The 27,997-nt window shown below is 48.8% G+C and overlaps 2 protein-coding genes across 10 annotated transcripts; one reads left to right on the top strand and one right to left on the bottom strand.

Annotated features, from left to right (window-relative positions):
• Nucleotides 1-186: 186 nt before the first annotated feature.
• Znf142 (zinc finger protein 142) lies at nt 187-22,480 on the bottom strand. 3 transcript variants are annotated; one of them, XM_042260097.2, is made up of 10 exons: nt 22,345-22,480; nt 21,932-22,093; nt 19,758-20,071; nt 15,812-16,411; nt 14,206-14,367; nt 11,370-12,194; nt 9,370-9,547; nt 5,525-8,432; nt 4,391-4,496; nt 187-1,097 (listed from the first exon to the last, which is right to left on the bottom strand). In XM_042260097.2, exons 3-10 carry the CDS (start codon nt 20,041-20,043, stop codon nt 628-630), a joined length of 5,535 nt encoding a protein of 1,844 aa, XP_042116031.1. In that variant the 5' UTR covers nt 20,044-20,071; nt 21,932-22,093; nt 22,345-22,480; the 3' UTR covers nt 187-627. The 3 variants fall into 3 exon arrangements, with proteins under 3 accessions (XP_042116031.1, XP_015841270.1, XP_076406166.1); XM_015985784.3 differs by lacking the exons at nt 21,932-22,093; nt 22,345-22,480 and adding an exon at nt 21,558-21,695; XM_076550051.1 differs by lacking the exons at nt 15,812-16,411; nt 22,345-22,480 and having other exon boundaries at nt 21,932-22,075.
• Nucleotides 22,461-26,977, top strand: Bcs1l (BCS1 ubiquinol-cytochrome c reductase complex chaperone). Of its 7 annotated transcripts, none has more exons than XM_006972189.4 (8): nt 22,461-22,993; nt 24,101-24,420; nt 24,502-24,641; nt 24,825-25,019; nt 25,237-25,300; nt 25,532-25,701; nt 26,361-26,478; nt 26,598-26,977. In XM_006972189.4, the coding sequence occupies exons 2-8, from the start codon at nt 24,101-24,103 to the stop codon at nt 26,845-26,847; spliced, it is 1,257 nt and encodes a 418-aa protein (XP_006972251.1). In that variant the 5' UTR covers nt 22,461-22,993; the 3' UTR covers nt 26,848-26,977. The 7 variants fall into 7 exon arrangements, with proteins under 7 accessions (XP_006972251.1, XP_006972249.1, XP_006972250.1 ...); XM_006972187.4 differs by having other exon boundaries at nt 22,461-23,173; XM_006972188.4 differs by having other exon boundaries at nt 22,590-23,173; nt 24,021-24,420.
• Nucleotides 26,978-27,997: the final 1,020 nt, after the last annotated feature.

The following is a 27,997-nucleotide window of genomic DNA, read 5'->3' as shown; positions in this document are numbered from 1 at the left end:
CGGAATGGGTGGCAATCCTCTTCTGACAAAAAGAGCCTGAAACAGGGAGCGAGGGAAGAGCCACCACAGATAAGGTGGTCTGTTTCAGAACCTCTTTGAGGTAGAAGAGACCAAGGACAGAGGACTGGGAGGAGACAGGGCAAACCCAGACGACAACCTAGGAATTATGACAGGGATCCAGACACATCCGTTAACTGGTAATCTTCTCTTTCACATGCTTACAGAGCACTAGGCACAGCAACACATGCAATTAGGTATAACTGTTTAGAAAATGGTGAAAAAAAAAAACAGGACTTGAAGCAGTAAGAAGGAAGAGGTAATGGAGTGAATAAAACAAAACCCTTACAGCCAGGGACTCTGATGCAATAATGGTAAACACAGGCGATTCAGTCACAGGTTAAAACCATAGTGCTACTCAAGAAGAAATCAACGTGTTAGTCCAAGCCTATCTTTTACATAGCTGTTCATTTCAAAGGCCGGAGTCCCAAGGGTGGGGAGTGTGTTCCAGCCACACTGACATCCCAAAGCCAGCCCTCCTTCAGGACCTAAGCTCCTCAGGCTAGCTACAGTCCCAGTTTGCATATCTTGGACTATATGTTCTTCCTAAGCCAGAGGTGGGGTAGGGGCTCAGCCTTCAGGTCCAGTCGGGGGAGCAGGAGGAGCAGGAGGGCTGGGATCTTCCAGCTTCACATCATGTAGGTGCACTGTGGGAGTGGTGGGGTCTTTGCCCACACCCTGGCTGGGGTCGGCCTGGTCAGGGTGGTGCCTGCGCACATGCTTGACCACCTGGAACTTCTGCTTGGCTTTGTAGCTGCAGAGGCGGCAGAAGAATGGGTGGCGGTCGGTATGGGTAAGGGCATGATGTCGCAGGCCAGCAGCCCAGCGGAAAGCACGGTGGCAAACATTGCACACGTAGGGCTTGGCCTCACTGTGCTTGCGCAGGTGGGTGCGCAACAGGAAGCGCGTCTTGAATGCCTTGCCACACTGCTCACACATGAAAGCCCGTGCCTCCCGGTGTCGTGTCTCCCGGTGGACACGCAGCGCATCAGCCCGGTTGGTACAGTACTCACACTCGGGACACTGGTATGGCTTCAGTCCTATAGGACAGGCACAAACCACCACGGAAGAGGGAAGAACAAGGGTCAGTGAGTCATAAAAAGTCAGCATGATACTCGGATAAAAAGAACACAGCACAAGCTTTTCTTCTGTCCCAGCCACATCTGACATTCTGGTACCTTTCTCCACTCAGTCCTTATATACACACAGGTCCCAGTGGAAGCTGATGACTAACTGGAATTCCAACCTACTAGTCTACCTGATAGTAAAGAATACTCAACTATGACAGGGTTATTAAATGGGAAACTCCCACTTCTTTGGTCATGTGATACTATAGAACTTAAAGACTCCATTTAGACATACTTTCTTTCTTTCTTTTTTTTTTAAGAGACAGGGTTTCTCTGTGTAGTTTTGGTGCCTGTCCTGGATCTCGATCTGTAGACCAGGCTGGCCTCAAACTCACAGACCTCCACCTGCCTCTGCCTCCCGAGTGCTGGGGTTAAAGGTGTGCATCACTATTACCCAGCTTTAGACACACTTTCTTATCAAACTAAAGAAAAAAAAAAAGAGAGAAACTACTACTGCGGGCCGCAGGAATATATCATAAGAACTCAGCTGGTTATGGCAAAGTCACTACCTGGAGGGATCAGGGAATTCCTCCAGAGGAAGCCAAATTCCAAGGAGTTTTTGGTGTTATTCGGCTTGTTATATATCAGCTGTCTTCTGTTATGAAAATCATGTGTGCCTTCATAGTTTTCCCAAGTGACTTTTCCCTAAGAAGGGCTAAGAGTGTGGACTGATCACTCTCTGGACAAACACAATCCAGGTATTTGGAGAACAGCCTCAGGAAAGGCTTTCTTTGGAATCAGATATCTCCCTTGGCCACTTTCAAGGACTAGCAGTAATAACAGTCCACATGCAAGTCTCCTGATTTAAGATAAATTCCACAAGGACACACAGCCTAGGTCAGGTGGACGTTAAGTAATAGCCTTATACAATTTAGCTTGGACCCTCCTTTCTTTTTTAAATCTTTTTCTTAAAAAAAAAAAAAAGATTTATTTATTACATATTTATTTATTACATATACAGTGTTTTGTCTGTATGTATGTCTGCATGCCAGAAGAGGGCACCAGATCTCATTATAGAGAGCTGTGAATCACCATATGGTTGCTGGGGACTGAACCCAGGACCTCTGGAAGAACAGCCAGTGCTCTTAACTGCTGAGACATCTCTCCAGCCGGGATCCTCCTTTCTTACAGCCTTACTAACTTTATAGACCTCTAACTCCTTACGTAACCACTTCTAGGAATATTTAGATAACCTTCTGCGCTGACAGCTATGCTCAGCCAGAACCCCAGTTCAAGCCTCCCTGTAATTATCATCATTGGCAGCATCCGGCCAGGTCCATCCCCAGATGGAGAAAAGTACCTTATCAGAGATAACTCTGTACTCTCTAAGAACAGACTTAACTATCCAGGCTACCTGTTTGAGAAGGCCTGGCGGATGTGCCAATTAAGCTTTACTTCCTCCTTTCCCAAACCTTACCTCTATCCAGATCTCCCTTTAACTATCACCAGAGGCATCTAGCTGTACACAGGTTGCCTAGCGACTGAGCACATTTTCCCCCACCCTGCAGAAAAATGGCAGATAGCTTGGACAGATATGAGCCACAGGAAAAAAGAAGACAGTTTTATTTTCTCCCATTGACCTAGCAACTTATAGATTCTTAACATTTTCTACCAATCAGGTTTAAGATTATAGTTGATCACATAAGAGCCCTCTTCTTAGATATTACCTGAATTTAGCCTTTAGTTAATTCATTTCCCCATTGGTCACTTTGGAGTTGTGAATGATAATTAACGGTTATTGCCTCCCTGTGTGATTCTTATCACCCCTCTGTTTGACCCTGGAAGCCTGGCTTTGCAATGCTAAGAGAATACTGCTTGTAAGTGTATATATACCAGGACTTCTGGGGCATGCAGAGGACGGAGAAGAGAAAAGAGAATGGAAGAACTAGATGGGTAAGAACTTGAGAGGAACAAACTGAGATGAGGAGAGGAGGAGGAGATAGGAGAGGAGATGATATGGGAAAGAACAAGATGGATGAGAGCCTAGAAGGGGCAGAATTAAGATGAAGGAGTTAAGATAGGGGACTGCAGATAAGTGTAGAGAAATCAGGCAAGAAAGGAGCTAAATATGAGAGCAGAATAGAAGCTTGCAACTGACACAGAATAATAAAGTATATGGACTAAGGAGTTTCGTGTACATAGATTTATTTCTTTATATCAAAGATTAATTATCAGGTGGTTGTAGATTCTTCCCAGACCCTGGGAGGGGACTATTGAGGAGATGGACCCCCATAGTCCACGATAAGAAACTAACTAGGTAGTGGTGGCGCATGACTTGAATCCCAGCACTTGGGAGGCAGAGGCAGGCTGATATGTGAGTTCAAAGACAGGCAGGGCCACACAGAAAAAGCCTGTCTTGAAAAACAAAACACAGGGGTTGGGGATTTAGCTCAGTGGTAGAACGCAAGGCCCTGGGTTCAGTCCTCAGCTCCGGAAAAAAAAAAAAAAAAGAAAAAAAGAAAAACAAAACACAACAAAAACAAAAACACAAAGAGAAAATGTTAAAAAAAAAGATAAAGATATTCCTCCACATATGGGGGAAATCACATGCCATAATCAAAGGTACCCAATCATTAACCCTTTACAGAGAACCCATGGTTTGTGGATTCCATACCCTAGAGAAGAAAAAACAAAAGCAGAGAACTTAGGGCTAGAAAGATGGCTCAGTAGTTAAGAGCACTGGCTGCTCTTCCAGAGGACTGGAATTCAATTCCAGCACCCACATGCAGCTCACAACTGACTATCTGTAACATGAGATCTGGCATCCTCACAGAGAAATACATGCAGGTAAAACACCAATGCACATTAAAAAAGGGGAGGGGGGAAACTTTCACCTTTCTCCTCACTTACAATCAATCATTCTACCACATTTACACAGAAACCACGTATCTCTCAGTGGTTACTCAAAATTGATCTGGAGGGTCTCCATGTGTGAGAGAGAAAGAGTGTGTGTGTGTGTGTGGTCTTGGATCATAATAATACACTTGTCCAGCTTTCAGGTTTACCCACTCTTTGATGTCTAACACATTTCAATGGACTGGCAAACCATTTCTGGTGTGTTCTTCCTGTGTAGCCCCTATTCCCAGAGCGAAAACTGATGTAGGCTCTGAGTCTGAGTGAGGACATCCACCATCTCAGGGAGGTCAAGTTTGCTAGAGAACAGGGACACCCTTTGAGCAAGACAGTCAATTCCCACCCTCACTTACCTGTGTGCTTGGTCATGTGGTATTTGAGTTGGTTGACCCACTTGCACTTGTAACCACACTCAGGGCACAGGTACTTCCGTTCCTCCTTATGGATCCGCATGTGGTACTAGAAGGAAGACCCAATGCAGAATGTTTACTCCCCATGCGGCAGGGGCTCCCTCAGGTCTCAGCTGTTTCTTACTAGTTATGTTGTAGGGTAAGCTAACTCCTAATTCTGTTTAATAACCTGTAACACAGGTATCTATCTCTGTGTGCATGTAGTGATGTGGGGGACTAAACTCAAGGTCTTGTGTATATTAGGCAAGCAAGCATTATCATCACTAAGTCCCTACCCAGTGACCCACCTTGTATTTTCAAATGATTAAAATTGAGTACTAAGACTGGGCGGCGGTGGTGGTGCACACCTTTAATCCCAGCACTCAGGAGGCAGAGCCAGGCAGATCTCTGTGAGTTCGAGGCCAGCCTGGTCTACAGAGCGAGATGCAGAATAGGCACCAAAACTACACAGAGAAATCTTGTCTCGAAAAACCAAAAGTTAAAAAAAAATGAGTACTAGGCATTAATAAATTAAGTGCTCAATAAATGTTAGCTGTTACTACCCAGATTATTCTTAAAGTATTAAATGCTTTTATCACATGGCAAACAGTTATAGAATTTATCTTTACAAAGCTCATGAAATTGTATCATCCCCTTTTACAGATGAGCAATCTTTTTTTTTTTTTAATTTTCTGGAGTTGAGGACCAAACCCAGAGCCTTGTGCTTGCTAGGCAAGCGCTCTACCACTGAGCTAAACCCCCAACCTGAGGAATCTCTTAAGTTATGAGAAGTTAAGGAATCGATCCGGAGTCACAAGCGAATATGTGTAATTGTTAAGGTTATAGAATCCAGGAGACTGGAGAGATGACTCAGCAATTAAGAGCACTGGCTGCTCTTCCAGAGGACCAGGGTTTAGTTTCCAGCCTCCATATGGCAGCTTACAACTGTCCTTAATTCCAGTTCTAGAGGATCCAACACCTCTTCTGGCTCTGCAGGCACCAGGCTCACATGTGATACACAAACACACACACACCAAAAATTAAAAAAAAAAGAAGAGAATTCGAAGCCTGCATTCTTTGCATTTCCTGACACCTTACCTTGAGGCGAGAAGGGTCAGCACAGGCGTAGGAGCAGAGGTGACAGCGGTAAGGCTTTTCCCCGGTGTGAATTCGGCTGTGCCAGGTGATCTTCTGCCGATTTTTAGTGGTATAGGCACAGTCAGTACACTTGTAGAGCCGGGTGCCTCCGTGTCCCTTTACATGGTGATCCAGTACCAGCTGATGGCGACATGCGAAGTCACAGAAAGGGCAGCAAAGGGAGGGCTGGCCAGCACCGCCCTCCCCTCCTGAGGGGGCTGCGGCCGTCTCCTCATGCTGCTCCAGGTAGTGCTTCACCAGGCCCACCCGCTCCCGGGCAGCAAAGCTGCAGAGCTGGCAGCGGTGGCTGAAATGGTGTTGCCTCCGATGCTCGTCCAGTGCTGGCCGGCTAGGGAAGGCCTCTTGGCAGGCCCCACACTCCAGCCTCGGGTGCTGTTTACGGGTGTGTCCTCGGAGGCTGGCAGGACTGGGGCAGAGCAGGCCACAGTGGGAACAGTGCAAGGGGCCCTCAGTGGCCTCTCCAGGACAGCCAGGGGGCGGTTGTGTAGGTTCCGGGTGTCGGCGCAGAGCATGCTGCTTCAGGGCTGTTTCTGAGCTAAACTGGGCCTCACATTGGGAGCAGGAAAAGGATGGGGTGCCTTGGTGGCAGCTGTTGACGTGGCGAGTGATGTCATGACGAAGATAACCACTATAGTCACAGAGTGGACAGAAATGGGTGGGTGTTTTGTCATGTACTCGTAGTCGGTGCAAACGCAGTTTTGAGTTGGTACCAAAGGTCTGCGGGCAGGAGCTGCAAGGGATGCGGCCAACACCTGTGTGTCGAGACTGGTGGGCCTCCAACCTGTACCGTCTGGTAGTAGAAAAATCACAGAAAGGGCACTGATGTGGCTTCACACCCTCATGTTTGAGTCTCCGGTGCTGCTGGAGGCATCGGCTCTGCTTGCAGGTAAAACCACAGTCCCCACACTGCAGAAGGGGCCGGGGGCCAGAGGTAGGGGCTCCAGTGGGGTGCCTCCGCTTCTGATGGAGCCTCAGAGCAGCAGCAGCAGGAGCAACAAATGGGCACAGGCCACAGTGCAGATCTCCAGACTCCAGGGGGCAGCCCTGGGTCTGGTGAGTCCTCAGGGTCCGTTCCTGCTGACAGCTAAAGGGACAGGTGGGGCAGGAGAAGAGGCCACCCTTCTGCTTCTGAGCCACAGCAGGGTCCCTGTCACCGGGGCTGGACTCTGCACCCCCACTGCTCAGGAGAGTGGAGTCCCCGTTGTCGAGGGGAAGCACAGCAGGATGCGTCTGGGGACGCCCACGCTTTCTTCCCCGGCTCCGCTCCCCCCGGCAGCCCTCGGTCACGTGAGAGGTGATGGAGGAGAGCCGAGAGCAAAGGAATGCGCAGGAGCTGCAGTGGAACTTGCCTTGCTCAAAGTGGAACTTCTCAGAGGGTCCCGTGGGGAAGGACGTCCCTGCCAGAGAGGCCGAGAGGTCCGAGGGCATGGGAGGAGCTTCCTCTACTCCTGGCTCCCGAGGGAGCTCAGGAGGAACGTCTTTTGGAAGCACGAGCTCTACCTTTGATGGTAGAGGAGGGGGCTTCCCACGTTCAGCATCCTGTGAGGCTTGGCTACCTGGAAGCTGAGGGTGTCGAGTGGGAGAGACAGGTCTGGGCAAAGCCTTGCTCTTTCTGAGAAGAACAGGGCACTTCTTCATCATATGCGTGCTGAGGCCACGCTGTTGCTTAAAGCTAGCTCCACACTCGGGGCACAGCAGGGGCTCTCGGCGGCTGTGGCACCCCGATTTGGAGTGCAGAGTCAGGGCTTTCTCCCGGCGAGTGATAAAAGGACAGTGTGGGCAGCGGAAGGCTCTGCCTTCTCCCTGGATCACCACCATCTGCACCCGGCCCTCCAGCACCAGTGCTTCTGCTTGTTCCTTGTCCTGTCTCCTCAGGGCCTTAAGCAGTGACTCTGACTCAGGAAACGGCGGCAACGGTGCAGTCTCGGCGGACAGAGTCGCCTTGAATGTGTTAGGGGTCTCCTCGGGTATTAGAGGGTTTCTGGGGGGCTCAGAGACTAGCTTCTCCAGGATGGGCTCTTCAGCAACCAAGCCAGGAGTCCCAACACTTTCAAAGCTGGACAGTTCGGGCTCTTCCAGCCCATCTGGTCTTTCCATTCCCAGTGGCCCCGGGGGATCAAGAGGCCTGAACTCCACAGGGGCTGTTTCAGTGAGCTCCTCAAGGGGTGGCGGCTGTGCCACAGGTTCTAGGTCTACCCTCAGGGCCTCCAAGTGTAGTGTGCAGCCACCCTCCTCCGCCTCCCCTGGGCTGGGGCTGCCAACCAGGTTATCCCCTTGGGGAGCCTCAATACCACCCTGTCTTTTGGTGCTGACCTCATCACTTGTCTCTGGCAGGGCCTGGTCCACACTGGAGTCCGCCACAATCCCACCTTCAGGGTCTTGTCTCTCAGGCTGGGCTGACAGCTGGCTTGAAGGCCCTAAGTCTGATGGAGGTGCCAGGCACTGCCTGGCCCCCTCCACCTCCTGGCTGGCATTGCAGAACTGCCAAACCTGGTCCCCTGGCATGTAGCCATGGACCTTGCGCTTGTGGAAGAAGAGGGTGGTGTTGCTGAAGGTACGGTAGTCACAGAGAGCGCAGTGAAACTCCCGGAGATGGGTGTGCTTGCAGTTCTCATGGCTCAGCAGGGCCTGCTTGTGGCGGCTCTGGTAGCTGCAGTAGCGGCAGGGGTAGAGTGGGGCGGGTGTGCCAGGGTGGTGCTGGGAAGCCATGTGCTTCTGAAGCTCATACTTCCGCTTGCACGCAAAGGCACACACCTCACACATGAGGGACTTTCCCTGGTGGCGCAGTTTGTGGCTGCTCAGCTGATCGGCCCGATGGCAGCGGTAAGAGCACTGGTTGCATTGGTATCTGGGAAGAAGGACAAAGTGGAGTCAATCACAATAAATCCTAACAGTTTACAGTCACTGACTAAATACTACAGGCCTGGGTCTGCGCTCTGTGCTGCATGTGAACCATCTGATTTAACTTGCCTTCCACCATCCTGTGAGGTAGGTATTTCTACTTTATAGATGAGGCCAAGGCACTGAAGTTAGGCATCGTCTGCCTAAAGGCGTTCCCAAAGGAAGTGATGGGCAGACAGCCTAGCTTCAGAGCTGGGACTCTCTATTCTCTACTGCATGTGTGTATGGTGTGGTGTGTGCCCCACCCCCGCCCCGCCCCCGCCCCCTCCCGGTCTTGAGATGCTGAGGACTGAACTCGGGGTTTTCTGCATGCTAGAAAAGTGTTCTGCCAAGTCCTAAACTACTTCCTATAGGAAAGTAATCATGAGTAAAGTGGGGCAGGTATGCCAGGGCGGCAGTGCCCACTGACTTCTAAGGAACTGAAAGCCCATGGAGCAGGTCTCTGTGTGTTGTTCTATTCCCCAGTGGAGGTATAAAGGCTACAGACCAAGCCCCTAGGCAGATGTGCCCATAGGTCAGAGAATTCGTCCAGGTGTTACTGGATCTTAAAGTGGCCATTTGGTGCCATTAAGTGTAGATCCATTTTCCTGAGACCAAATTCTGGGAACTGAATACTACTTTAAGTGTGGGCTCTAAGGACTGAACTCCTCAGACCTTCATGATTGCAGCAAGCACTTTACTGACTGGGCCACCTCCTCAGCCCCTCAGGTGACACGTTAACCCCTCTTTTCCTTCGCCTGGCCCAGAATGCTCTCACCATGCAGAACGGGCCACAGAGACAGGCTCAACTGGAGGTGCTGGAGCTAAGACGGCACGAGCGGAGGCCCGTGTAACAAACGAGGAAGAAAGCACCGGGCCCGGGACGGAAGCGTGTGGGCGCCTACCTGAGGTCCCCTGCATGTTTCCGCATGTGCACACTCAGGTAGTGCTTCCACTTGGTGACATAGCCACATTCCGTACACATGTAATCCTTGGTATTAGAGTGGGTCAGCATATGCTTGGAGAGGTAGCTCACGTCCCGGCACGTGAAGTCACACAGCTCACACTTGTGAGGTTTCTCTCCTTGTAGTGTGTGTAGGAGAAAAAACACAGGTCAGATATAGATTTGAGTGAGTGGCCATATCATCTCTCCCAGCAAGTTTGCTATGATGCCAGGCAGGAGCAAAAGCTGTATGTGCTACCAGGTATGTAGCAAACTTCACAAGAAAGAAGGCAATATTATAGCTGTCTCCGACATTTCCTCCAACTCCTATACCAATGAGGAGGGGGAAAAGTACAGACTGTCAGCTTTATAAAATTAAAGTCTACCTTTGATGTTTTTGCTTGTGTTTTTTTGAGACAGGGTTTCTTTGTGTAGCCCTGGCTGTTCTAGAACTCACTCTGTAGACCAGGCTGGCCTCGAACTCAAGAGATCCACCTGCCTCTGCCTCTCCAGTGCTGGTGTGCACCAAGCTGACCTTTGATTTTTAGAAAAAGGTAGTTGGTACCTGTAACTCAATTCTTTCTCATTTCCTAAGTAGAGATTAGAACAGGAAAAGAAATAGAACGGAAACTCTAGATTCCAACAGAGAAATGCATATGAACAGCCAGCATTTATACAGTGCTCACTGTGTGCCTGAGCTCTGCATAAAGTGCCTCCTCTCAATGAGTCTTCATAACAACACTATAAGGTGCTATTATTATCTCTGTTTTAGAGGTGCAAAAATCAAGGCACAGAGAAATCACGAAGCCATTTTATTAAATGGTGGACCACATGGCCTTGGGCAGCCTGTTTTCCTTGTTTCCAGAAAGGGAACAACAAAATATAGACCTCACCTGGTTGGTGTTGAGTATTAAACAAAACATACCAAAGCTGTCAGTGGTGCACAGTAAGAACTCAAGGATGAGCTGTCCCAGTACTTGCTCAATACCTGGCACTTAGAGGCTGGTGGCCATGTTCCTCCCTCCCTCCCCATCCAGCCACCTCTGTGTGGTAAAGGGCACACAGTATAGCTCTCTGTGACCTTACTGTACATCTAAGTTTAACTTCTCAATTAATTTTTTGTCTCTTATCCTTACCTGCCTTGCTTACAAGACTGTTAAGGATGAAATAGGATAATGCATCTAAAAGAACTCTACACAGACACAGGTTTTAGAAAAAGGCCTTGAAAACTACAGTCTGTGACTAAACTGTGCACAGAAAAGAACTGTTATATGGGAATAACAATAGCTTTGACCAAACTGTCTCAAAATTATTTTTCTAACCAGAGTTTTCTGTGGAACTGGCTTAATGGTTCACCAGTGCATAGATGTTTGCGGGGATCAGAGGTGATACCATAGTAGGAAGCCTGATTCAGCTGTCATCTAAGGCTTCAGTAATGCAAACAACCTTAGGAATCCAATATAAAACACGTCAGTTTTCAAGTTACTAGAGGCGATCACGTTCAGTTCTAATGAAAGCCACAATATATGGATGGCTGACTACTTTTCCTTCTCCTGTTCCTACAGATTCCCCAAACTTGAATTATAAAGGGAGCTATCTGTCCTGGTCTGCAAGTCTGCACTATAAAAGGCTGAACATCACCCATCTGCACTTGACTAGGGCGGGTGGAACTGGACAAGTGCTGAAGGGTAAGGAATGAGAGTCCAGTGTTAGAATACAGGTTCTAAAATCAGAGTGCATGGATTCAGACACGTCATGACTACTTCATTTGTTGAATGACATCAACTTATGCCTTACATCCTTGTAAACTTGGGATACTAGAGTCATGCCCATAAACTTGAGGTCAAGTGAAACAGTGTATGCAATGCCCTTTGTGTGATGCTTGGTACACAGCAAAAGCTCATGCCAGCCATCACCTTCACCACCGTTATTACATCATCAGAAGGATGGAAGCCACCTCACCAGTATGCAGCAGCATGTGTCGGATAAGCACCCTCTTGTGGGCAGTGGCAAAGTTGCACTCAGAGCACTGGTGGATCTTCTCATGAGCGTGCATCTTGCCAACGTGGTCCTGGTAGGCTACCGGGTTGAAGGTGGCAAAGGGGCAGAAGGTGCACCGTAGCTCTTCACTGCCTGGGTGGCCCTGCTTCTTATGTTTGCGGAACAGGTGCTTATTGGAGCAGGCAAAGTCACAGTGGGGACAGTGGAAAGCGTAGTGGCTCTTGTGGTGGGCTTCCATGGCTTCAGCTGTGGCAAAGAGCATGGGGCATGAGTGATGGCGGCACTCCACGGCGCGCACCCCATGGGTCTCCTTGAGGTGCTTCACAAAGGCCTTGCGGTCGGGGGCGGCGTGAGTGCAGCCCTCCTGAAAGCAGCGCAGGGGGGCCGGCTCTGCGGCAGCCGCTGCCGTGTGGCTCTTGAGGTGCTCTTTGAGCGCCTGGCTGAGGCGGAACTCCTCTCGGCACACGGGACAGGCATAGGTGTCTGAGTAGAAGTTGGAGATGTCCTCGTGCATGCTGGCCATGTGGCGGTTAAGTGCGTTCCTCTCCACGGCACTGTAGTGGCACAGAGGGCATCGGTGGGCCTTCTCACCCAGCTCCCGGAGCAGATGGGTCTTGAGTTTGCTCTTGCTGGTGAAGAACTTCTGGCAGTTAGGACACTGGAGGCTTGGGTCTGGAAAGTGGAGATGTAGGTGCTCTACCAGATGGGTCCGCTTCTTAAAGCAGCGCTTGCATTCTGGGCACATGTGTGTCTTGAAGAGGGACTCAGTGCTGGAAGCCACATGCCCTGTGAAAGAGAATGCAGAGGGTTACCAGTCAGGTTCTCTAGGAGTTCAGTGGCTAGCTAGACAATATAAGCCACAGCCTGTACAGACACAAATACCACGGGCCTTTCTTTTCATAAAAACCAAAAACACCAGTCTCAAATGTCGTCTCAAAGAAGAGGTGAGAAACTCCACTATCAAGAGAAAGAACTATAATGACTACTCATACCCTTTTGTTGTTGTTGTTTTTTGTTAACTTCTTGCCTTTTTTAAATTATTGATTTTTAATTTTAAATTTATCTATTTTATATCCTGACTGCCCTTTCCCTTCCCTCCTCTCCCGCCACCACTCCGCTGCCCACTCCACTTCTCCGTTTCTATTCAGAAAAGGGCAGTGCTCCCATGGGTATCAACAAAACATGGCGTATCAAGTTGCAGTAAGACTAAGCACCACCCTTTGTATTAAGGCTGGGCAAGGCGAACCAAAATGAGGAATAGGGTCCCAAAAGCCAGCAAAGGTGTTAGAGACAGCTCCTGCTCCCAGTGTTAGGAGTCCCACAAGACCAAACTACACAACTGTCCCATATGTGCAGAGGGCCGAGGTCAGTCCCGTGCAGGTTCCCTGGTTGTTGGTTCAGTCTCTATGAGTTCTATGGCCCAGGTTAGTTGATTCTATGGGTATTCTTGTGATGTTCCTGACCCCTCTGGCTCCTACAATCCTTCCTCCCTCTCTTCAGCAGGATTCCTGAGCTTGGCCTAATGTTTGCCTGTGGATCTCTTCATCTGTTCCCATCAGCTACTGGATGAAGCCTCTCTGATGACAACTGGGCTAGGCATCAATCTATACTAAGACCTTCTTATGGCCTGTTTCAAGTGTTTTCCCAAGTCACCTACTATTCCTAACCTCTGTTTGGAGCTGCCCAAGAAAATATGGATGAAGCCTTTTTATTCTTGTTGCCCCTGCTTTATACTGACATGCATGCAGAAAGATCAGCAGGGCAGATGCAAAAGAGTCTAAAAATGAGTGAGCAGAAAGAAAGGTATAGTACCCTCAACTTCCAAATACTGGTTCACTGAGCTTTAAATAATTGAGAGCTGGTAATAAATACAATCAGATTCTTTTAAATATTTCCCCTGTGGGATGAATCTCAAGTGTTTCTATTGAGTTTGAGTATGGAAACAAAGATTCAGAAAAAAAAATCTTAGGTAGCTAGACAAAACAGGTTGATCATCAATAACCTGTGATAACTATACTATGAACAGAACCCCTTTTCCCTGCTAAAGAGGGCTATGGCTGTACTGGATAGTTTTAAGTCAACTTGACACAAGCTAAAGTCATCAGAGAGGAGAGAACCACAACTAGAAAATGCTTCCATATGACTGGGCTGTGGGCAAGCCTGTAAGGCATTTCTTAATTAGAGATTGATGGGTGAAGGCCCAGCCCATTGTGGGCGGTGCCATGCCTAGGCTGGTGGTCCTGGGTTCTTTAAGAAAGGAGGCTGAACAAGCCATGGGGAAGAAGCCAGTAAAGAACACACCTCCATGGCCTCTGCATCGGTTGCTGCCTCCCGGTGCCGTTTGAGTTCCTGTCCTGACTTCCTCCAATGATGAACAGTAATATGGAAGTGTAAGCCCAATAAATCCTTTCCTCCCCAACTTGCTTTATTATGGTCACGGTGTTTCACTGTACAACAGAAACCCTAACTAAGAACCTGGCTGAAGAAACCCTGCCTAGGAGAACAAATTGTATTGTACCACTGCCCCGTGTCACCAGATTATTTGACCTATTTGTCACTGCGTTCTAGACTTTGCTGTTGGTTTTAAGTCCTTGAGATTAAGCCTAAGGACTGACAAAGGCTAAGGGAATACTCTATTGTTGAGTTATTTCCCTAGCCCTAGATCTTGACTTCTGAGTTAAGTAGAACATGGATCTGAACGAAAGCCCAGAAAACCAAATCCCAAGGCCTAAACGTCAGGCTCCCCACTCCCCACTCCTGTCTGCCATGAAGAGCTTCAACCCCAGGGATGTTTTACCTTCCAACTGCTGAGCTCCTTGGCTTTTCTCCAAGACTTTCTGGGAGTCCTTTTGGGTGCCACTCTCCTCTTCCTCTCCATCCTCTTCGGCTGACTCCTGCCCAGGCAATGGTGCACCTGCTTCCTCAGAAGGTTCTCCCTCTCCGGGAGGAAGTTTGGGAGCTGGGGGCACATAAAACTTCAAGTCCACAAGGGCCAATGACAGTACCAAAGGCTGGTACTATACTTACTGGCAGGCAGAATTATCCTTCTCTCCTTCTAGCAGAAAAGGATCTTGGATGCTAAGTAAATTTATATATTCTTATTCAAGACAGGGATCTGAAGACCAAGAGTAAAAACCTAGTCTAAAAACCTACAATGATAACAGACTTAGACCCCTTGAAGCTCAGAACTTGGAAGTCACTGGGAAGGGGGCAGGAGCTAAGAGGTAGATGCGTGTAGAATGCACTTCCTTGGCCCAGGTCTCCAGAGCCAAAGGGTGGACGTTCAAGGCAGAGACAATACTCTGACTCTTCACTGTTCTACTGAGGAGCCTAATTGGTGCTTCAGGCTCATACCTTGCCCCCAAAAGGTTCTCTTTAGACTTAAGAACAAGAAAGAGGCTCGGCAAGTGAAGTTCTCAGTCTGTCCTCTCCTGGACTATTTTTCTTTACTTCCTGCTCCTCCACTCACCTCATGCTGCTTTTGTTAGTTTTGAGACTAAAAGGAGAAATTGATAAAGCACCACACTTCCTGAGATTTCTTTCTTTTTTTTTTTCAAGACAGTTTTTCTGTGTAGCTCTGACTATCCTAGAACTCACTATGTACACCAGGCTGGCTTTGAACTCGCAGAGATCCACCTGCCTCTGCCTCCTGAGTGCTGGGATTAAAGGTGTGAGCCACCACTGCCCAGCAAGATTTCTTTATCTTTTTCTTTTTTAACAACCCTATTCCTCTCTGTCCACTCTCACGTTTGTTTGTTTATGTTTTGGAGACATGACCTCATATAGTCCAAGTTGACCTGGAACTTGCTATATAGCTAAAGATGACCCTGAATTTCTAACCCTCTCAAGTGCTTGGATTACAGGCATGCACCATTTCATCCAGCTCCAATTTCATTCATTCTAAAGGCAATCAATAAACGTTCTACTAGTAGCAACAGTCACTGACAGGCACTTTCGCCCTTAGATAGCATGGTCTGAAACAGATCAATAGAGGATATTGTTCAAAGATCTTCAGATTACATGTTGCATAAATTAATTTTACTCACAGACAAAGGCTTCCTTTGGTCCCATGTATTCTGATTGGTTCAAGTTTTCTAGAGCCTTTCCCATATCACCCAGTATTTTTTTCCCCCGAGACAAGGTTTCTCTGCGTGGCCCTGGCCAGCCTGGAACTTGCTCTGTAGACTAGGCTGGTCTCTATTTCACAGAGATCCACCTGCCTCTGCCTCCCAAGTGCTGGGATTAAAGGCATGTGCTATCATAGCCTGGCTGAAATTCCATCCTCGTGAACCATGGTCTACATTCTGTCATACTCATGGAACAGTCATACTGGAAACAAATGTCACAGGAGGTCAACTGTAGACACATTCTACGCAGGAGACTAGTCGGTCCCTGGCCCCTACCTGGCAGCAGCTCCTGGGATGGAAGGCCCTGAACAGCAGAAAGTTCTCCCCGTGCACTGGCTCCATGGCTCCGCTGATGCTGCCGGAAGAGTTTGACGTTGGAGCCCATGAAGCTGCAATGGCTGCAGTGGAAAGGGTAATGGGCCTGCCGATGCAGCTCCATTCCCTGCTGGCTCCCAAAAAGCAGGGAGCAGCCCCGGAAGGAGCAGGGCACAGGAACTGCCTTGTGGGTCTGTCTCAGGTGATGCTGCAGACCCTTGCGATCTTCAGCAGAGAACACACAGCCAGACTCTGGGCAGGAGAATGTGTTGGGAGTGACCCGGTGAATCTTGAAGTGGCTCTTCAAGGCCTGGGGTTGGACAAACTCTTGTCTACATACAGGGCATGGCAGGGGGCTATCTGGCAGGCTGGGGTCCTGCAGCGGGCCACTGAGGGTGAGGTTGCTGGGGGGCAGCTCTACAGAGCACGGGGGGCTAGAGAGGTCCTGCACAGCCTGCACATGGGTCTCAGTGCACTGGTGCAGGGAGAGCAGAGCAGGCTCTGCAAAGCTCTGTTCACAGCGCTCACAGAAGTATACCTCCACCACCTTTACCAGGACACCTGCAGGCAGAGGACCGACAGAGAAAGGCACAGAATCAGACGGAACAAGACTTGAAAGAGTTAGTCACTAGTAGAAATGTAAGTGAATCTTTTTGTAGTCATGGAGTGCAGACAGACTTCAAGTTAGGCTTCGCACCTGAACTAAAAGACCATAGGTCAGGGATAGTCTGTCTGGAAGGTGTGTTTGGATTTCTAGTGTCTAGTAAAATACTTGGCAAAAGATGCGTGCTTAGTGTATTAATGAATCAACAAACAATATAACCCAGAAAGCATTAAGAAAAAGCAAATTCGGGCTAAGCAAAGTGCCTGCCATGTAAGCATCAGGACTTGAATTCAGATCCCCAGCACTGATAGTCAAAGACAGGCAGATTTCTGGAGCTTATTGGCTGGCTAGCATAGCTAAACCTAGCTTGTGAGCTCCAGGTTCAGTAAGAGACCCTTTCTGAAAAGGCTCAGTGGGTAAAGGCCTTTGCCACCAAACTTGACGACCTGAGTTTAATCCCCAGAACCCACATGGTAGGAGAAGCCCACAAATTGTTTGCTCACAATTGTGTTTGCATAGGCACCCATACCCACACACACCACAGATAAAATAAGATGTAAAAGAAAGAAAGAAAATATAGGGAGCAATTGAGGAAGATCCCTGGCTCTGACATCTACACGAGCATAGATGTGCACACACACATGCTGCTGCATACTGGTGAGGTGGCTTCCATCCTTCTGATGATGTAATAACGGTGGTGAAGGTGATGGCTGGCATGACCTTTTGCTGTGTACCAAGCATCACACAAAGGGCACTGCATACATTGTTTCACTTGACCTCAAATTCATGGGCTGATTCTCCTGTCTGCACCTCCCATCTCACAAAGGAGTGTTGGGTTAGAGACCCAAGCTACCTCATCTGTATGAGCTTTTCAACATGGTTCTAAGGATGAAAGTCAGGTTGTCAGGGTTGCATGGCAAGCACTTTTATCAACTGAGCATCTCATAAACCCACGAGGGAGGGTCTTGACATGTAACCCAGGCTGGCTCATGTAGTTTAGTCTAGTCTGCCTCAGCTTCCTGAGTACTAAGATTAAAGGAATGCTGGGATTACTGACACATACCAGCACACTCACCTATCAATGTTATTTTTGTGTGTGACTACATATTCAATCTACCTTATCTTTTTAGCCAGTTCATGGTATGAAATCAAAATGAAATTATGCCCTGATGGACCACAGAGATGTTTCTAACAACAACAAAGTTGCCTTATACACCTCATCCTTGCATGCATGTATGTCTTCCTTTAAGAAAGGTTCCTGGAGTGGAATTACTATGTCAGAGTGTGCATTATTGTAAAATTTGCAACGTAGCTAAACTGAACTTCAAAAGCTTAATTTACGTTGCGGATGCAGCTGGGTGATAGCATAACAATTAGCTACCATGTACAAGAACCTGGGTTCTATACCCCAGTACTAAAAAATATATATATTTTATATCCTCCCAAAGTTGCAAGATAGTAGTAGCTAGGCATAGTGGCATATGCCTTTAATTCCAAAACCTAGGAGGCAGAGGCAGACAGATCTCTGTGAGTTCTAGGCCAGCCACAGGTACATAGTAAAATCATATCAAGAACAAATAAACAATTAAAAAAAAACCCCAAAGTTGCAAGATACTATATATCCTTACATAGCATCTTCTCAACTCTAGAAGTTTGCGTGTGTGTGTGTGCGCGTGCGTGTGTGTGTGTGTGTTGGAAACAGGGTTTCAGCCTGGTGTAGCCCAGGCTGTCCTGGAGAACAGGTTGGCCTCAAACTCGCCTGCCTCTGCCTCCTGAGTGCTGGAATGAAAGGTGTGCACCACCAACACCCAGCCAACTCTAGAAATTTAAAATACTTAGTTTTGGCCAAAATTGAGAGGCAAAAATAGCATTTTTATGAAATTAAGCATTTCCCATAGGGCTATTGTTTATATTTATTTCTTCTTTGTGAACTGCATGTAGAGTCATTCCTATCCATTCATTTACTCTCTCTCCCCCCTCAAGATAACATCCTGACCTGGGATTCACTATGTAGACCTCTGGCTCGGAACATTCAGCAATCCTCCTCAGCCCTGGAATTACAGGTGTGCACCACCGTATCTAGCTTTCTTTAAAAGACAAAAAACAATGAACTCTAAAGTTTAAAGATCTTGTTTTTAGTTTTTACTTCTTAAAAACATTCATTCATATGAAATGTGTCCACATGTGCAGGCACATGTGTGGAGGTCAGAGGACAACTTGTAGGAGTTGGTTTTCTCCTTTCACCATGTGGATCCTAGGGGTTGAATTCAGGTCATCAAGCTTAGTGGCAAATGCCTTTACCCACTGAGCATCTTGCCAGACCCATTAACTTGAGACAGGGTCTCACTATGTAGCAATGGCTGGTCTTGAACTCACACAGATCAGCCACCCTCTGTCTCCCAAGTATTGGGATTAAAAGTGTGCACCAACACACAGTCCATTCATGCTCTCTCTTTTCTTTGTTCCCCCAGAGAGAAGTTTATGATTTTTTTTCTTCCAGTTTTTCAAGACAGGGTTGTCTCTGTGTAGCCCTGCCTGTCCTGGATCTCACTCTGTAGACCAGGCTGGCCTCCAACTCACAGAGACATTCCTGCTTCTGTCTCCAGAGTGCTTGGATTAAAGGCATGCACCACCAAGGCCTGGCTCAGTTTAGAATTCTTACATGGTCAAATTACCTAATTTCACCCAGAATCCTTTGCTATTATCCTACACTGTCAGAAGACAAAGTTTACAACTGTAACTGAAAGATAACAGTGAAAGAATAGGAAGCTTCTTAAAAATGAATGTTTTAGCTGTAGAAAGAATAAGGAGAAACTTCCCTCTGAGATAAACAGCATGCCCTGGGTAAGTACAGCATGTTACACACAGGAAACGAGGGTAAGGAAATACCAGTTACTTCTGGAGAGCCCTGCCAAACTCAGGCTGGTTGATCAGGCTGGGCCTCTGGCCTAATGACTGGCTGATTGAGGGTCAGTATGGAAGAAAGGCTCCCCAAGGACTGTCAGAGTAAGGACAAGTCAGAATGGGCAGAGGTATCAGAACGGTTTTCTGTTCTTGATTACTGCCTAGCAGACAGGAAGCTCTCAGAGGGAAAACTTTGGCAAAAGTTTGTTACGAGGCTGTATGCTACCCTGCCAGCCTTCCATCAGCATGCATCAACTGCAAACCAAATGACAACGTCTCTAGGTATAAAAATAGCATGCTACCTTGTGTTCTCATCACATTCAAGAGAAAGACCAACAACAGCCCAGACAAAACACTCCAGGCTATGTCCCACGGGCCTGGCAGCAACTACGTTTGTACCTGACGTCTCTCCAGACGCTCCTGGGGTCAGGGTTCCAGCTACCGCTTCCACAATAATCTCCACGTTCCCTGGGCCCTCTTCAGTAGCTGTGGCCTCTACCAGGAGGCAGCCTGGGTCAGCAGGCAAAGGGACAGGCTCCCCGGAAGCACAAGTGTTCTGGACAGGGCCCAGCATTCCATGGTTTGAGAGAGGCGGGGGAATCAACAACAGCTCAGAGCAGAGTCCATCCATCTCTCCGGGGCCGTTAGCCAGCTGGGATGCCAACACGGGGTCTGTCATTATCATTGACTGATGTGCTGTGGCCTCCTAAATGCTGACAAATAACCAGAAAAAACCAACATATAAATACACACACGCACACACAGTTAGAACTCTTAACTTCTCGGAAGCTGGCCCACCCATTTAGGCATTCCTTTTCATGACAACTTGCCATACTTTATTATCCTAAATATTTTCAAAGCAACATTCAGCACGGAGAGTATAAAATGAGAAAGATGTCAGTATTAGTAGAGAACAAGTTGCAGCCAACGCTAAAGAGTGCAGGTTATGTTTCTTGCCAGCCAAGTGACCACTGCAACTAAGTGGGGCCAGAGGCTGGCTCTCTTACACCCCGACGATCTCATTATTCTCAGTGCAGATATAAAACCATGCCTTCACTTATGGTCCTCGCTGACCTGCCTCTCCAGACAACCTTCCCTCCCCGCCCTCCTAGGCAGAGGACTTGCCACTTTCTGACTGTGACATCCTTTTTTGCATGTAGACCTCTCCCCTTTCTTGCCACTCCCATCCGATCCATCTCAATCTCTCGTCTAGCTAATCAAATATACCGACTCCTTAAGAAAATAAGTATCATCTCTGCTGTGAATGCTTCCTGGCATTCTTAATTTTTCTCTCTTTTGGGTCCTGACAGCCTCTGGATGTAGCTCTATCAGAAACTACACTGCACTGCCGCTTGCCTATCAGTTTCCCTTCCTAGATGTACAGCTCAACTGGCTTTAAAGACGGTGTGTAGTTGAGGAGGACTTTGAACTCCTGGTACTGCGTATCTACCTCCCGAGTGCTGGGAGTCCAGGTGTACACAACACCACCTGTTTTTAAGATTTTATTTTTAATTATGTGTGTTGACATGTATATATGAGTGCAGGTGCCTACAGAGTCCAGAAGAGGGGGTTGGATCCCCTGAAGCTGGAGTGGTTGTCAGACACCTGAAATGGATGCTCAGGTCCTCAGAAAGAGCAGCATTCACTCTTAACCAGTGAACCAATTCTCTAACTCACATCTTTTTTTTTTTTTTTCTTTCCCAAAAATGCGGTGCTGGGGACCATACCCAGAGCTTTGTGCATGCCAAGCAAGTACTCTAAAAATGAGCTGTTATATATTCCCAACACTGGATGTGGAGCTTTGAGTAGTATATTGACATTTTTACTTCAATGAATGCAAAACACCAACAAGCTACACAAGTCAGACATGAAAATTCTAGTGACCAGCTAAACCCAGGTATCTTACACCTAGGTGTCAAACCAGTGGTTTCTCAAACACAAGGTGACTTTGGAACTCCCCAACTTCCCAAGGTTTCCAGAACCTAACATAACCGAGAAACGAATTAAACTACACGCCCTGTCAAGACACAGCCGAAATAAGGGAGATAATTTTTTTAATTTTTGGTACTCAAGAGGCAGAGGCAGGCGGAACTCTGTGAGTTCGAGGCCTGCCTGAGTTCCAGGACAGTCAAGGCTCTTACATAGAGCAACCCTGTTTCAAAACCCCAAAGACCAAAACCCCAAAATGACAATAATTACTTGATGAAATCGGGTCACCGAGGTTGAAGAAGAGCCAGGCGAGAGCCGCTATTCCTTATTCTGCAGAATCCCTCCGCTCAAAACCAGCCAGAGCAGACAGAAATTCACAAGGTGGCATGGCAGAGCACTTCCGTGGTCAGGGAGGCTAAATTTTGGAAACTACAGCTTCCCCCGACTACTTATAATTGCTGCTCTGGCCAAATCTTCCAGCTCCATCACGCGGCCTCAGGAAGATGCAGAGCTCGAGGTAGGAGTGCGCCAGAGAGAAGTACCGGGCTTTCTTTGAGACTTGGAGAACCAAGGGACACGAATGCCTGGGGAGCAAGGCGCCCCGCACTACCTCGGTTCCCACGCGCCTCTGGGCTCTGACTCACCCTGTGGCCTTGAACTAGAAGCGCCCCCCCCACCTCGCTTCTCCGGGACTCAGCTTTCCGATCTGTAAAGTGGAGGCGGCGGCAGCGTCCACACCGTCCGGGCGACAGCCAAGTCACGAGATCCAGCGAAGGAGGAGAAAGGCGTTTCGGAACCTGCAAAGACTTGAGATGACGATGCATCGTCACGACTATGGTCCTGAGGAGAGGCAGCGGGTACCCGGGCGGGGCCCAGAGCAGTGAGTGACGCGAAGATGCGCCCGGGTCCCTCTCGTCGGCGTGCTGCCCTCAGCACCTCCCCTCCCACGGGGGTCCCACCTCCCCAGGCCCACTCACGCTGGGCTGGGAAAAACTTTTACCTCCGGCTCGCAGCACCCGCACTTGCCCCACGTTCCTGCCGCCAGCCGCTCTCTCACCTTCTACCCCAGGGCGGCTGGGAGCAGCATCTCTATGGTCTGACAGCGACTGGAGCGACTGGAGCCTTTGCTGCGGCCGCGCCCGGCCCACGCGCCTCTGGGAATCCGACGTGTAGCGGCCACTCTGTCTCTCTCCGCGGCCGGTGCTACTCTATGGTCCCCCCGCCCCCCCCCCTATGTCCTTGAGTACCCTCGCTCTGGAGCCCCAAGCGGAACCATCGAGAGTGGCAGGGCAGAGTGGCACGGACTTTGTGGTGGGTGTGGCGGGAAGTAGATGTAGCGCTCGGGAGGGGGGGAAGGGGCGTGGCCTAGCGGCGCTCCCTCCGATTGCGGCCTGGGCTTTACCATCGAGTCTGAGGGCCAGAGAGTCAATGGCGGAGTCAAAGGGGGCGGAGTGACAGATTTCTCCCGACCACGTTCCTGCAAGCGCGAGCTGTGTTGTGTAGGGTGTCCCCCGAGTCGGCTGCGGCGTGTCGGGCTCGGGAGCCGGGAGCCAGGAGAGTTTCGTCAGTGGCTTTCCATGCAAAGTTGTTCTGGAATCCCGGATCCCAGCTCCAAGCCTTAGTGGAGGTCACCGCTGTCAATCCACCCGTGGCCCGGCGTGCCAGGCGGAGGACAAAGTGGCGGTTGTTGGAGTGTCACAGGAGAGGTGTGCTGGAAATAATTCGTCCTTTTCCCCTTGGGAATTGTCTACAGTTAGGCCTAGTCACATCTTATTGGGTTGAATTTGGAAAAGGCTCCGTGGAGGAAATAGCCTGTGAGATCTCAATAAGAATGCCGGGAATAAAGAAGGGGGTATTCGGAACCAACAGAACTGAGTGGGCCAGAGGTAGGTAGTGATTTGCATATTTGTTGAACTGCTAGTAAAGGTAGATGCCCTAATGTGGGCGTCCCTGCGTATCCGGTTGTGTTTGAACTCAATGGGGAAAAGTCACCAAGGGTGCTGGAGTAGACGTGACAGAACTGGAGAGGGTCCGGGTGTGGTGGCTGGATGATGCAAGCACCGAAGGGCCATTCAAATGCCACTTCAAGAAGTAATATTTAACTTGCATAAAATAGTGTATGTGGGAAGAAATGAAGGTCTAAACAGGCCATTAGGAACTGGGTGTCAGGCCGGGCGGTGGTGGCGCACGCCTTCAATCCTAGTACTTGGGAGGCAGAGGCAGGCGGATCTCTGTGAGTTCGAGGCCAGCCTGGTCTACAGAGTGAGTTCCACGACAGGCTCCAAAGCTACACAGAGAAACCCTGTCTCGAAAAAAAACCAAAAAAAAAAAAAAAGATATTGAAGGGCATGTCTAATGGTAAGGCACATTGTCACTGATAGATCAATGGAAAAATCACCTTTGCTGACTCCACCCAATGGGGACCCTTTTTGTCTCAGCTCTTGCCAGGGACCAAAGTCTTGCCTTTCTCTTCTCCTGATGTGAAGCTAGTTATATTGCTTTTTGAAGTTGAGAAAAATCTCCAAACATGGTCTTCTGGCCAAAGGTTTTCTATCTGAAGAGCAAAACGGATTGGAGAGCCTGGAGTGCTCTGGCATTCCAACACCGTGTCTACTCCACCAAGGGATACTGAAGCACACAGTACTGCTGACCTTGCCTCTTGCCTCTGTCGGGGGGGAAGTGGGGCAAATTTGATGGGTCTGGTTTCTAAACTCGTCTTATGCTTTCTCCCAGCTCTGCGGCTCTCCACCCCTAGGTTTTGACATTGCCTCGGGGCCTGTAAGCATCTGTGTTTTTTTTTTTTTCCTTTCAAGATGCCATTTACAGACTTTGTTCTGGCCCTGAAAGACAATCCCTACTTTGGGGCTGGATTTGGGCTGGTAGGTGTGGGCACGGCTCTGGCTGTAGCCCGGAAAGGAGCCCAGCTGGGTCTGGTGGCATTCCGGCGCCATTACATGATCACACTGGAAGTCCCTGCTAGAGACAGAAGCTATGCCTGGTTGCTTAGCTGGCTTACCCGACACAGTACCCGCACTCAGCACCTCAGTGTTGAAACCTCATACCTGCAGCATGAAAGTGGCCGAATCTCCACCAAGTTCGAATTTATCCCCAGCCCTGGAAACCACTTCATTTGGTAAGATTGGAAGCTAGGAAGGGCTCTGAGGATAGGACCGATTGATGGAGGAAATTGGGTCACTCTGACAATTTTATTCAGGTATCAGGGGAAATGGATCCGGGTAGAACGAAATCGAGAAATGCAGATGGTAGACTTACAAACGGGGACTCCTTGGGAAGCTGTCACCTTCACGGCCCTGGGCACTGACCGAAAGGTTTTCTTCAACATCCTGGAAGAAGGTATGAGATGGAACAGGCAAGCTTCTGGTGGGGCTTTTAGGGATAGGGAGGTTGGTCATCAGCTGCTTGGAGAGGAGGACTAAGGATCCAAATACTTGGGTGGAGGGTACCAGGTCAGAGCTCTACTTAATTGCAGAATCAGCTGTGATCCAGAGACTTACTGCCTCGTTTTCTTGCTCTCAGCTCGAGCACTAGCCCTGCAGCAGGAGGAGGGCAAGACGGTGATGTACACAGCTGTGGGTTCTGAATGGCGGACCTTTGGTTATCCACGCCGCCGCAGGCCACTGAATTCTGTAGTCCTACATCAGGGCCTGGCTGACCGAATCGTCAAAGATATCCGGGAATTCATTGATAACCCCAAGTGGTACATCGACAGAGGTAAGAAGCAGCTGGTATCTAGGCTAGTCTATAGCCAGATGATGGGACAGAAAATTCTACCTCAGGAGATGGGAAAAGAAAACTTGTCTATGAGGATATCTTTTTCTGATACTAAGACCACCAGACTAAAAGGGAACAGAGCTGATGGGAAATGTGGACACCTGGGCCAGAGTACAGGATTCACTTTAGGTCTTGTTTATCTTGGTTACGTCCCTAGGCATTCCCTACAGACGTGGCTACCTTCTTTATGGGCCCCCTGGTTGTGGAAAGAGCAGTTTCATGTGAGTAGTCAAATTCTCTCGACTCTGGAAAACAGCCTCTCCGGGAAAACTGGACTGATAGGGTAGGAAAAGAGACATGGATCTGGGAACTAAGAACCAGGGTAAACATGAGCCATACAGAACATCAAGTGGGTGGGAGAGGAGGAGACCTGGGCCTGTGAAGCATACCTCCTAGGAACCCCCAAGAGTCTTCAGGTTGCCTAGGAGCTCCTTCCACGTCTCTGTCCACAGAACAGCTCTGGCTGGAGAACTGGAGCACAGCATCTGCCTGCTCAGCCTCACAGACTCCAGCCTCTCCGATGACCGGCTCAACCATCTGCTGAGTGTGGCCCCCCAGCAGAGCTTGGTGCTCCTGGAGGATGTGGATGCTGCTTTCCTCAGCCGAGACTTGGCTGTGGAGAGTAAGTGGGGATGCTGGGATGGGGAGTCTTTTGTTTAGCTGGTTTTAGTGCACTGATGTGCAGGCATGTGCGTGCGGAGGTCAGAGAACAACTTTTTGGAGTCAGTTCTCACCTTGTACCTTGTTGAAGCAGCCTTTCTTGGTTTTTTTTTTTTTTTTTCCTTCGAGACAGGGTTTCTCTGTGTAGCCTTGTGCCTTTCCTGGAACTCGCTTGGTAGCCCAGGCTGGCCTCGAACTCACAGAGATCCGCCTGGCTCTGCCTCCCGAGTGCTGGGATTAAAGGCGTGCGCCACCACCGCCCGGCGAAGCAGCCTCTCTTGTTGGTCCTTCCATACTCCTGTCTCCGCCCTCAACATGCCACCGTCGTAAGATTTAGATACGTGCCACTGCATCCGGCCTTTTCCTTAGAGACAGAGATCAGACTAGGATCTTCAGGCTTGTGTAGCTAGCTAGCACTTTTGACCACAGAGCCATCTCCCTGACCCAGGGAAATTCTTACTTAAGATACTGAGGGTCAGAAGTAAATGTGGAAGAGTGGAATCCAGAATTTCTGGAGGCCTGAGCCAGCAACAAGAGGTGCTGATAAGTAGGGAGCTGCGGTGGGGACCGGGGCTCAACTTTAACTAAGACATGACCATTCATGTTCCTCTCACCCTCTAGACCCTGTGAAGTACCAAGGTCTAGGTCGTCTTACCTTCAGCGGGCTGCTCAATGCTTTGGATGGTGTAGCCTCCACTGAGGCGCGCATCGTGTTCATGACCACCAACCACATCGACAGGTAACAAGAAAGGAAGGCGAAACCTCTAGTCCTATGCCTTGGATGGGTTGGGGGTTGAGGAGACTATCTGCTTCGGGTGCTAGGAGGACTGTTGGCTATGATTCTGCTTTTCCCCTCAGGCTGGATCCTGCCCTGATACGTCCTGGGCGAGTAGATCTGAAGGAGTATGTGGGCTACTGCACACACTGGCAGCTGACCCAGATGTTCCAGAGGTTCTATCCAGGGCAAGCGCCTTCCTTGGCTGAGAACTTTGCAGAACATGTCCTTAAAGCTACATCCCAGATTAGTCCTGCCCAGGTGCAAGGCTACTTCATGCTGTATAAAAATGACCCCATGGGGGCTATTGAAAATGTTGAATCTCTGAGGTGATCCACCAGGCCACTATCTGCTCTCAAAAAAAAAAAAAAAAAAAAAAATCCATAAACAACTGTCAAACTAATCTGTTCTGTGACTTTCCTCCCTTGCTGTATTTGTACTTGAGAATAAAACAGGAAGCCTGGTGGTGGTGCATGCCTTTAACCCCAGCACTCGAGAGGTAGAGGCAGGTGAATCTCTGTGAGTTCGAGGCCAGCCTGGTCTACAGAGTGAGATCTAGGACAGCCAGAGCTACACAGAGAAACCCTGTCTTGAAAGACCAAAAGAGAGAGAGAATAAAATAGGAGTTGCAACAGCAGGTGCCTCCAAGATACACATAAACAAATGATGGGCCATGGCCTAAGAGAGGCAAAGAAGAGACTGTTAATGGAAAAATATATGCCTCCTGAAAGGCCACCCTAGGAAGAGACATTATTGCATGATATTATGGCACATGGTATTTTTGTTGTTGTTTTGTTTTCTTCTTTGAGGTAGGGTTTTCCTGTGTAGCCCTGACTGTCCTGGAACTCACTCTGTAGACCAGGCTGGCCTTGAACTCAAAAACCCACCTGCCTCTGACCCCCAAATGCTGTTATTAAAGGTGTGCCGTGTGGCACACACTTATAATTCCAGAGCAATGGTAGCTAAGATTGCTAAAAGCTCAAGACCAACCTGCACTACACAGTAAGACTTTTTTTCCTATCAAAACAACAAAGGGGCTTGGGATGTAGATCGGGTGGTGGAATGCTTGCTTAGCATTTGCAGACTGGCTGTGAGGGCAATGGCCTGTAATGAGAGCACTCAGGAAGTAGAGACAGGAAGATCAGGGATTCTTCAGCTGTATAAAGCTTGAACCAGTCTGGGATACAGTGGGACCTTATCTCAAAACAACCAACAGGTCAACAGTGCATGCCTATAAATGGACAGGAAGTTATATGTTATGGTACTTTAAGGACTCTGCCCAAATGTCAACCTCCTCAAAATTGACCACTGGCAGCGAACTGAGACCCTTTCCATCTGTTTTGGAGAACAGACTTAGCGCAAAGGTGGGAGCCCCCTGGCATACCCAAATCTTAGGGCAATTTAGAAGGAGCCATACCCAGTTCGAACCTGTCAGTAACTCCAGCTCTAAGGGATCCGACACCCTCACACAGACATACATGCA

This window comes from Peromyscus maniculatus, chromosome 13, assembly GCF_049852395.1.
Source record: "Peromyscus maniculatus bairdii isolate BWxNUB_F1_BW_parent chromosome 13, HU_Pman_BW_mat_3.1, whole genome shotgun sequence".
Lineage (NCBI taxonomy): Eukaryota > Metazoa > Chordata > Mammalia > Rodentia > Cricetidae > Peromyscus > Peromyscus maniculatus.
Note: the sequence above shows the minus strand (reverse complement) of the source record. Positions and strands in the feature narration are given on the sequence as shown.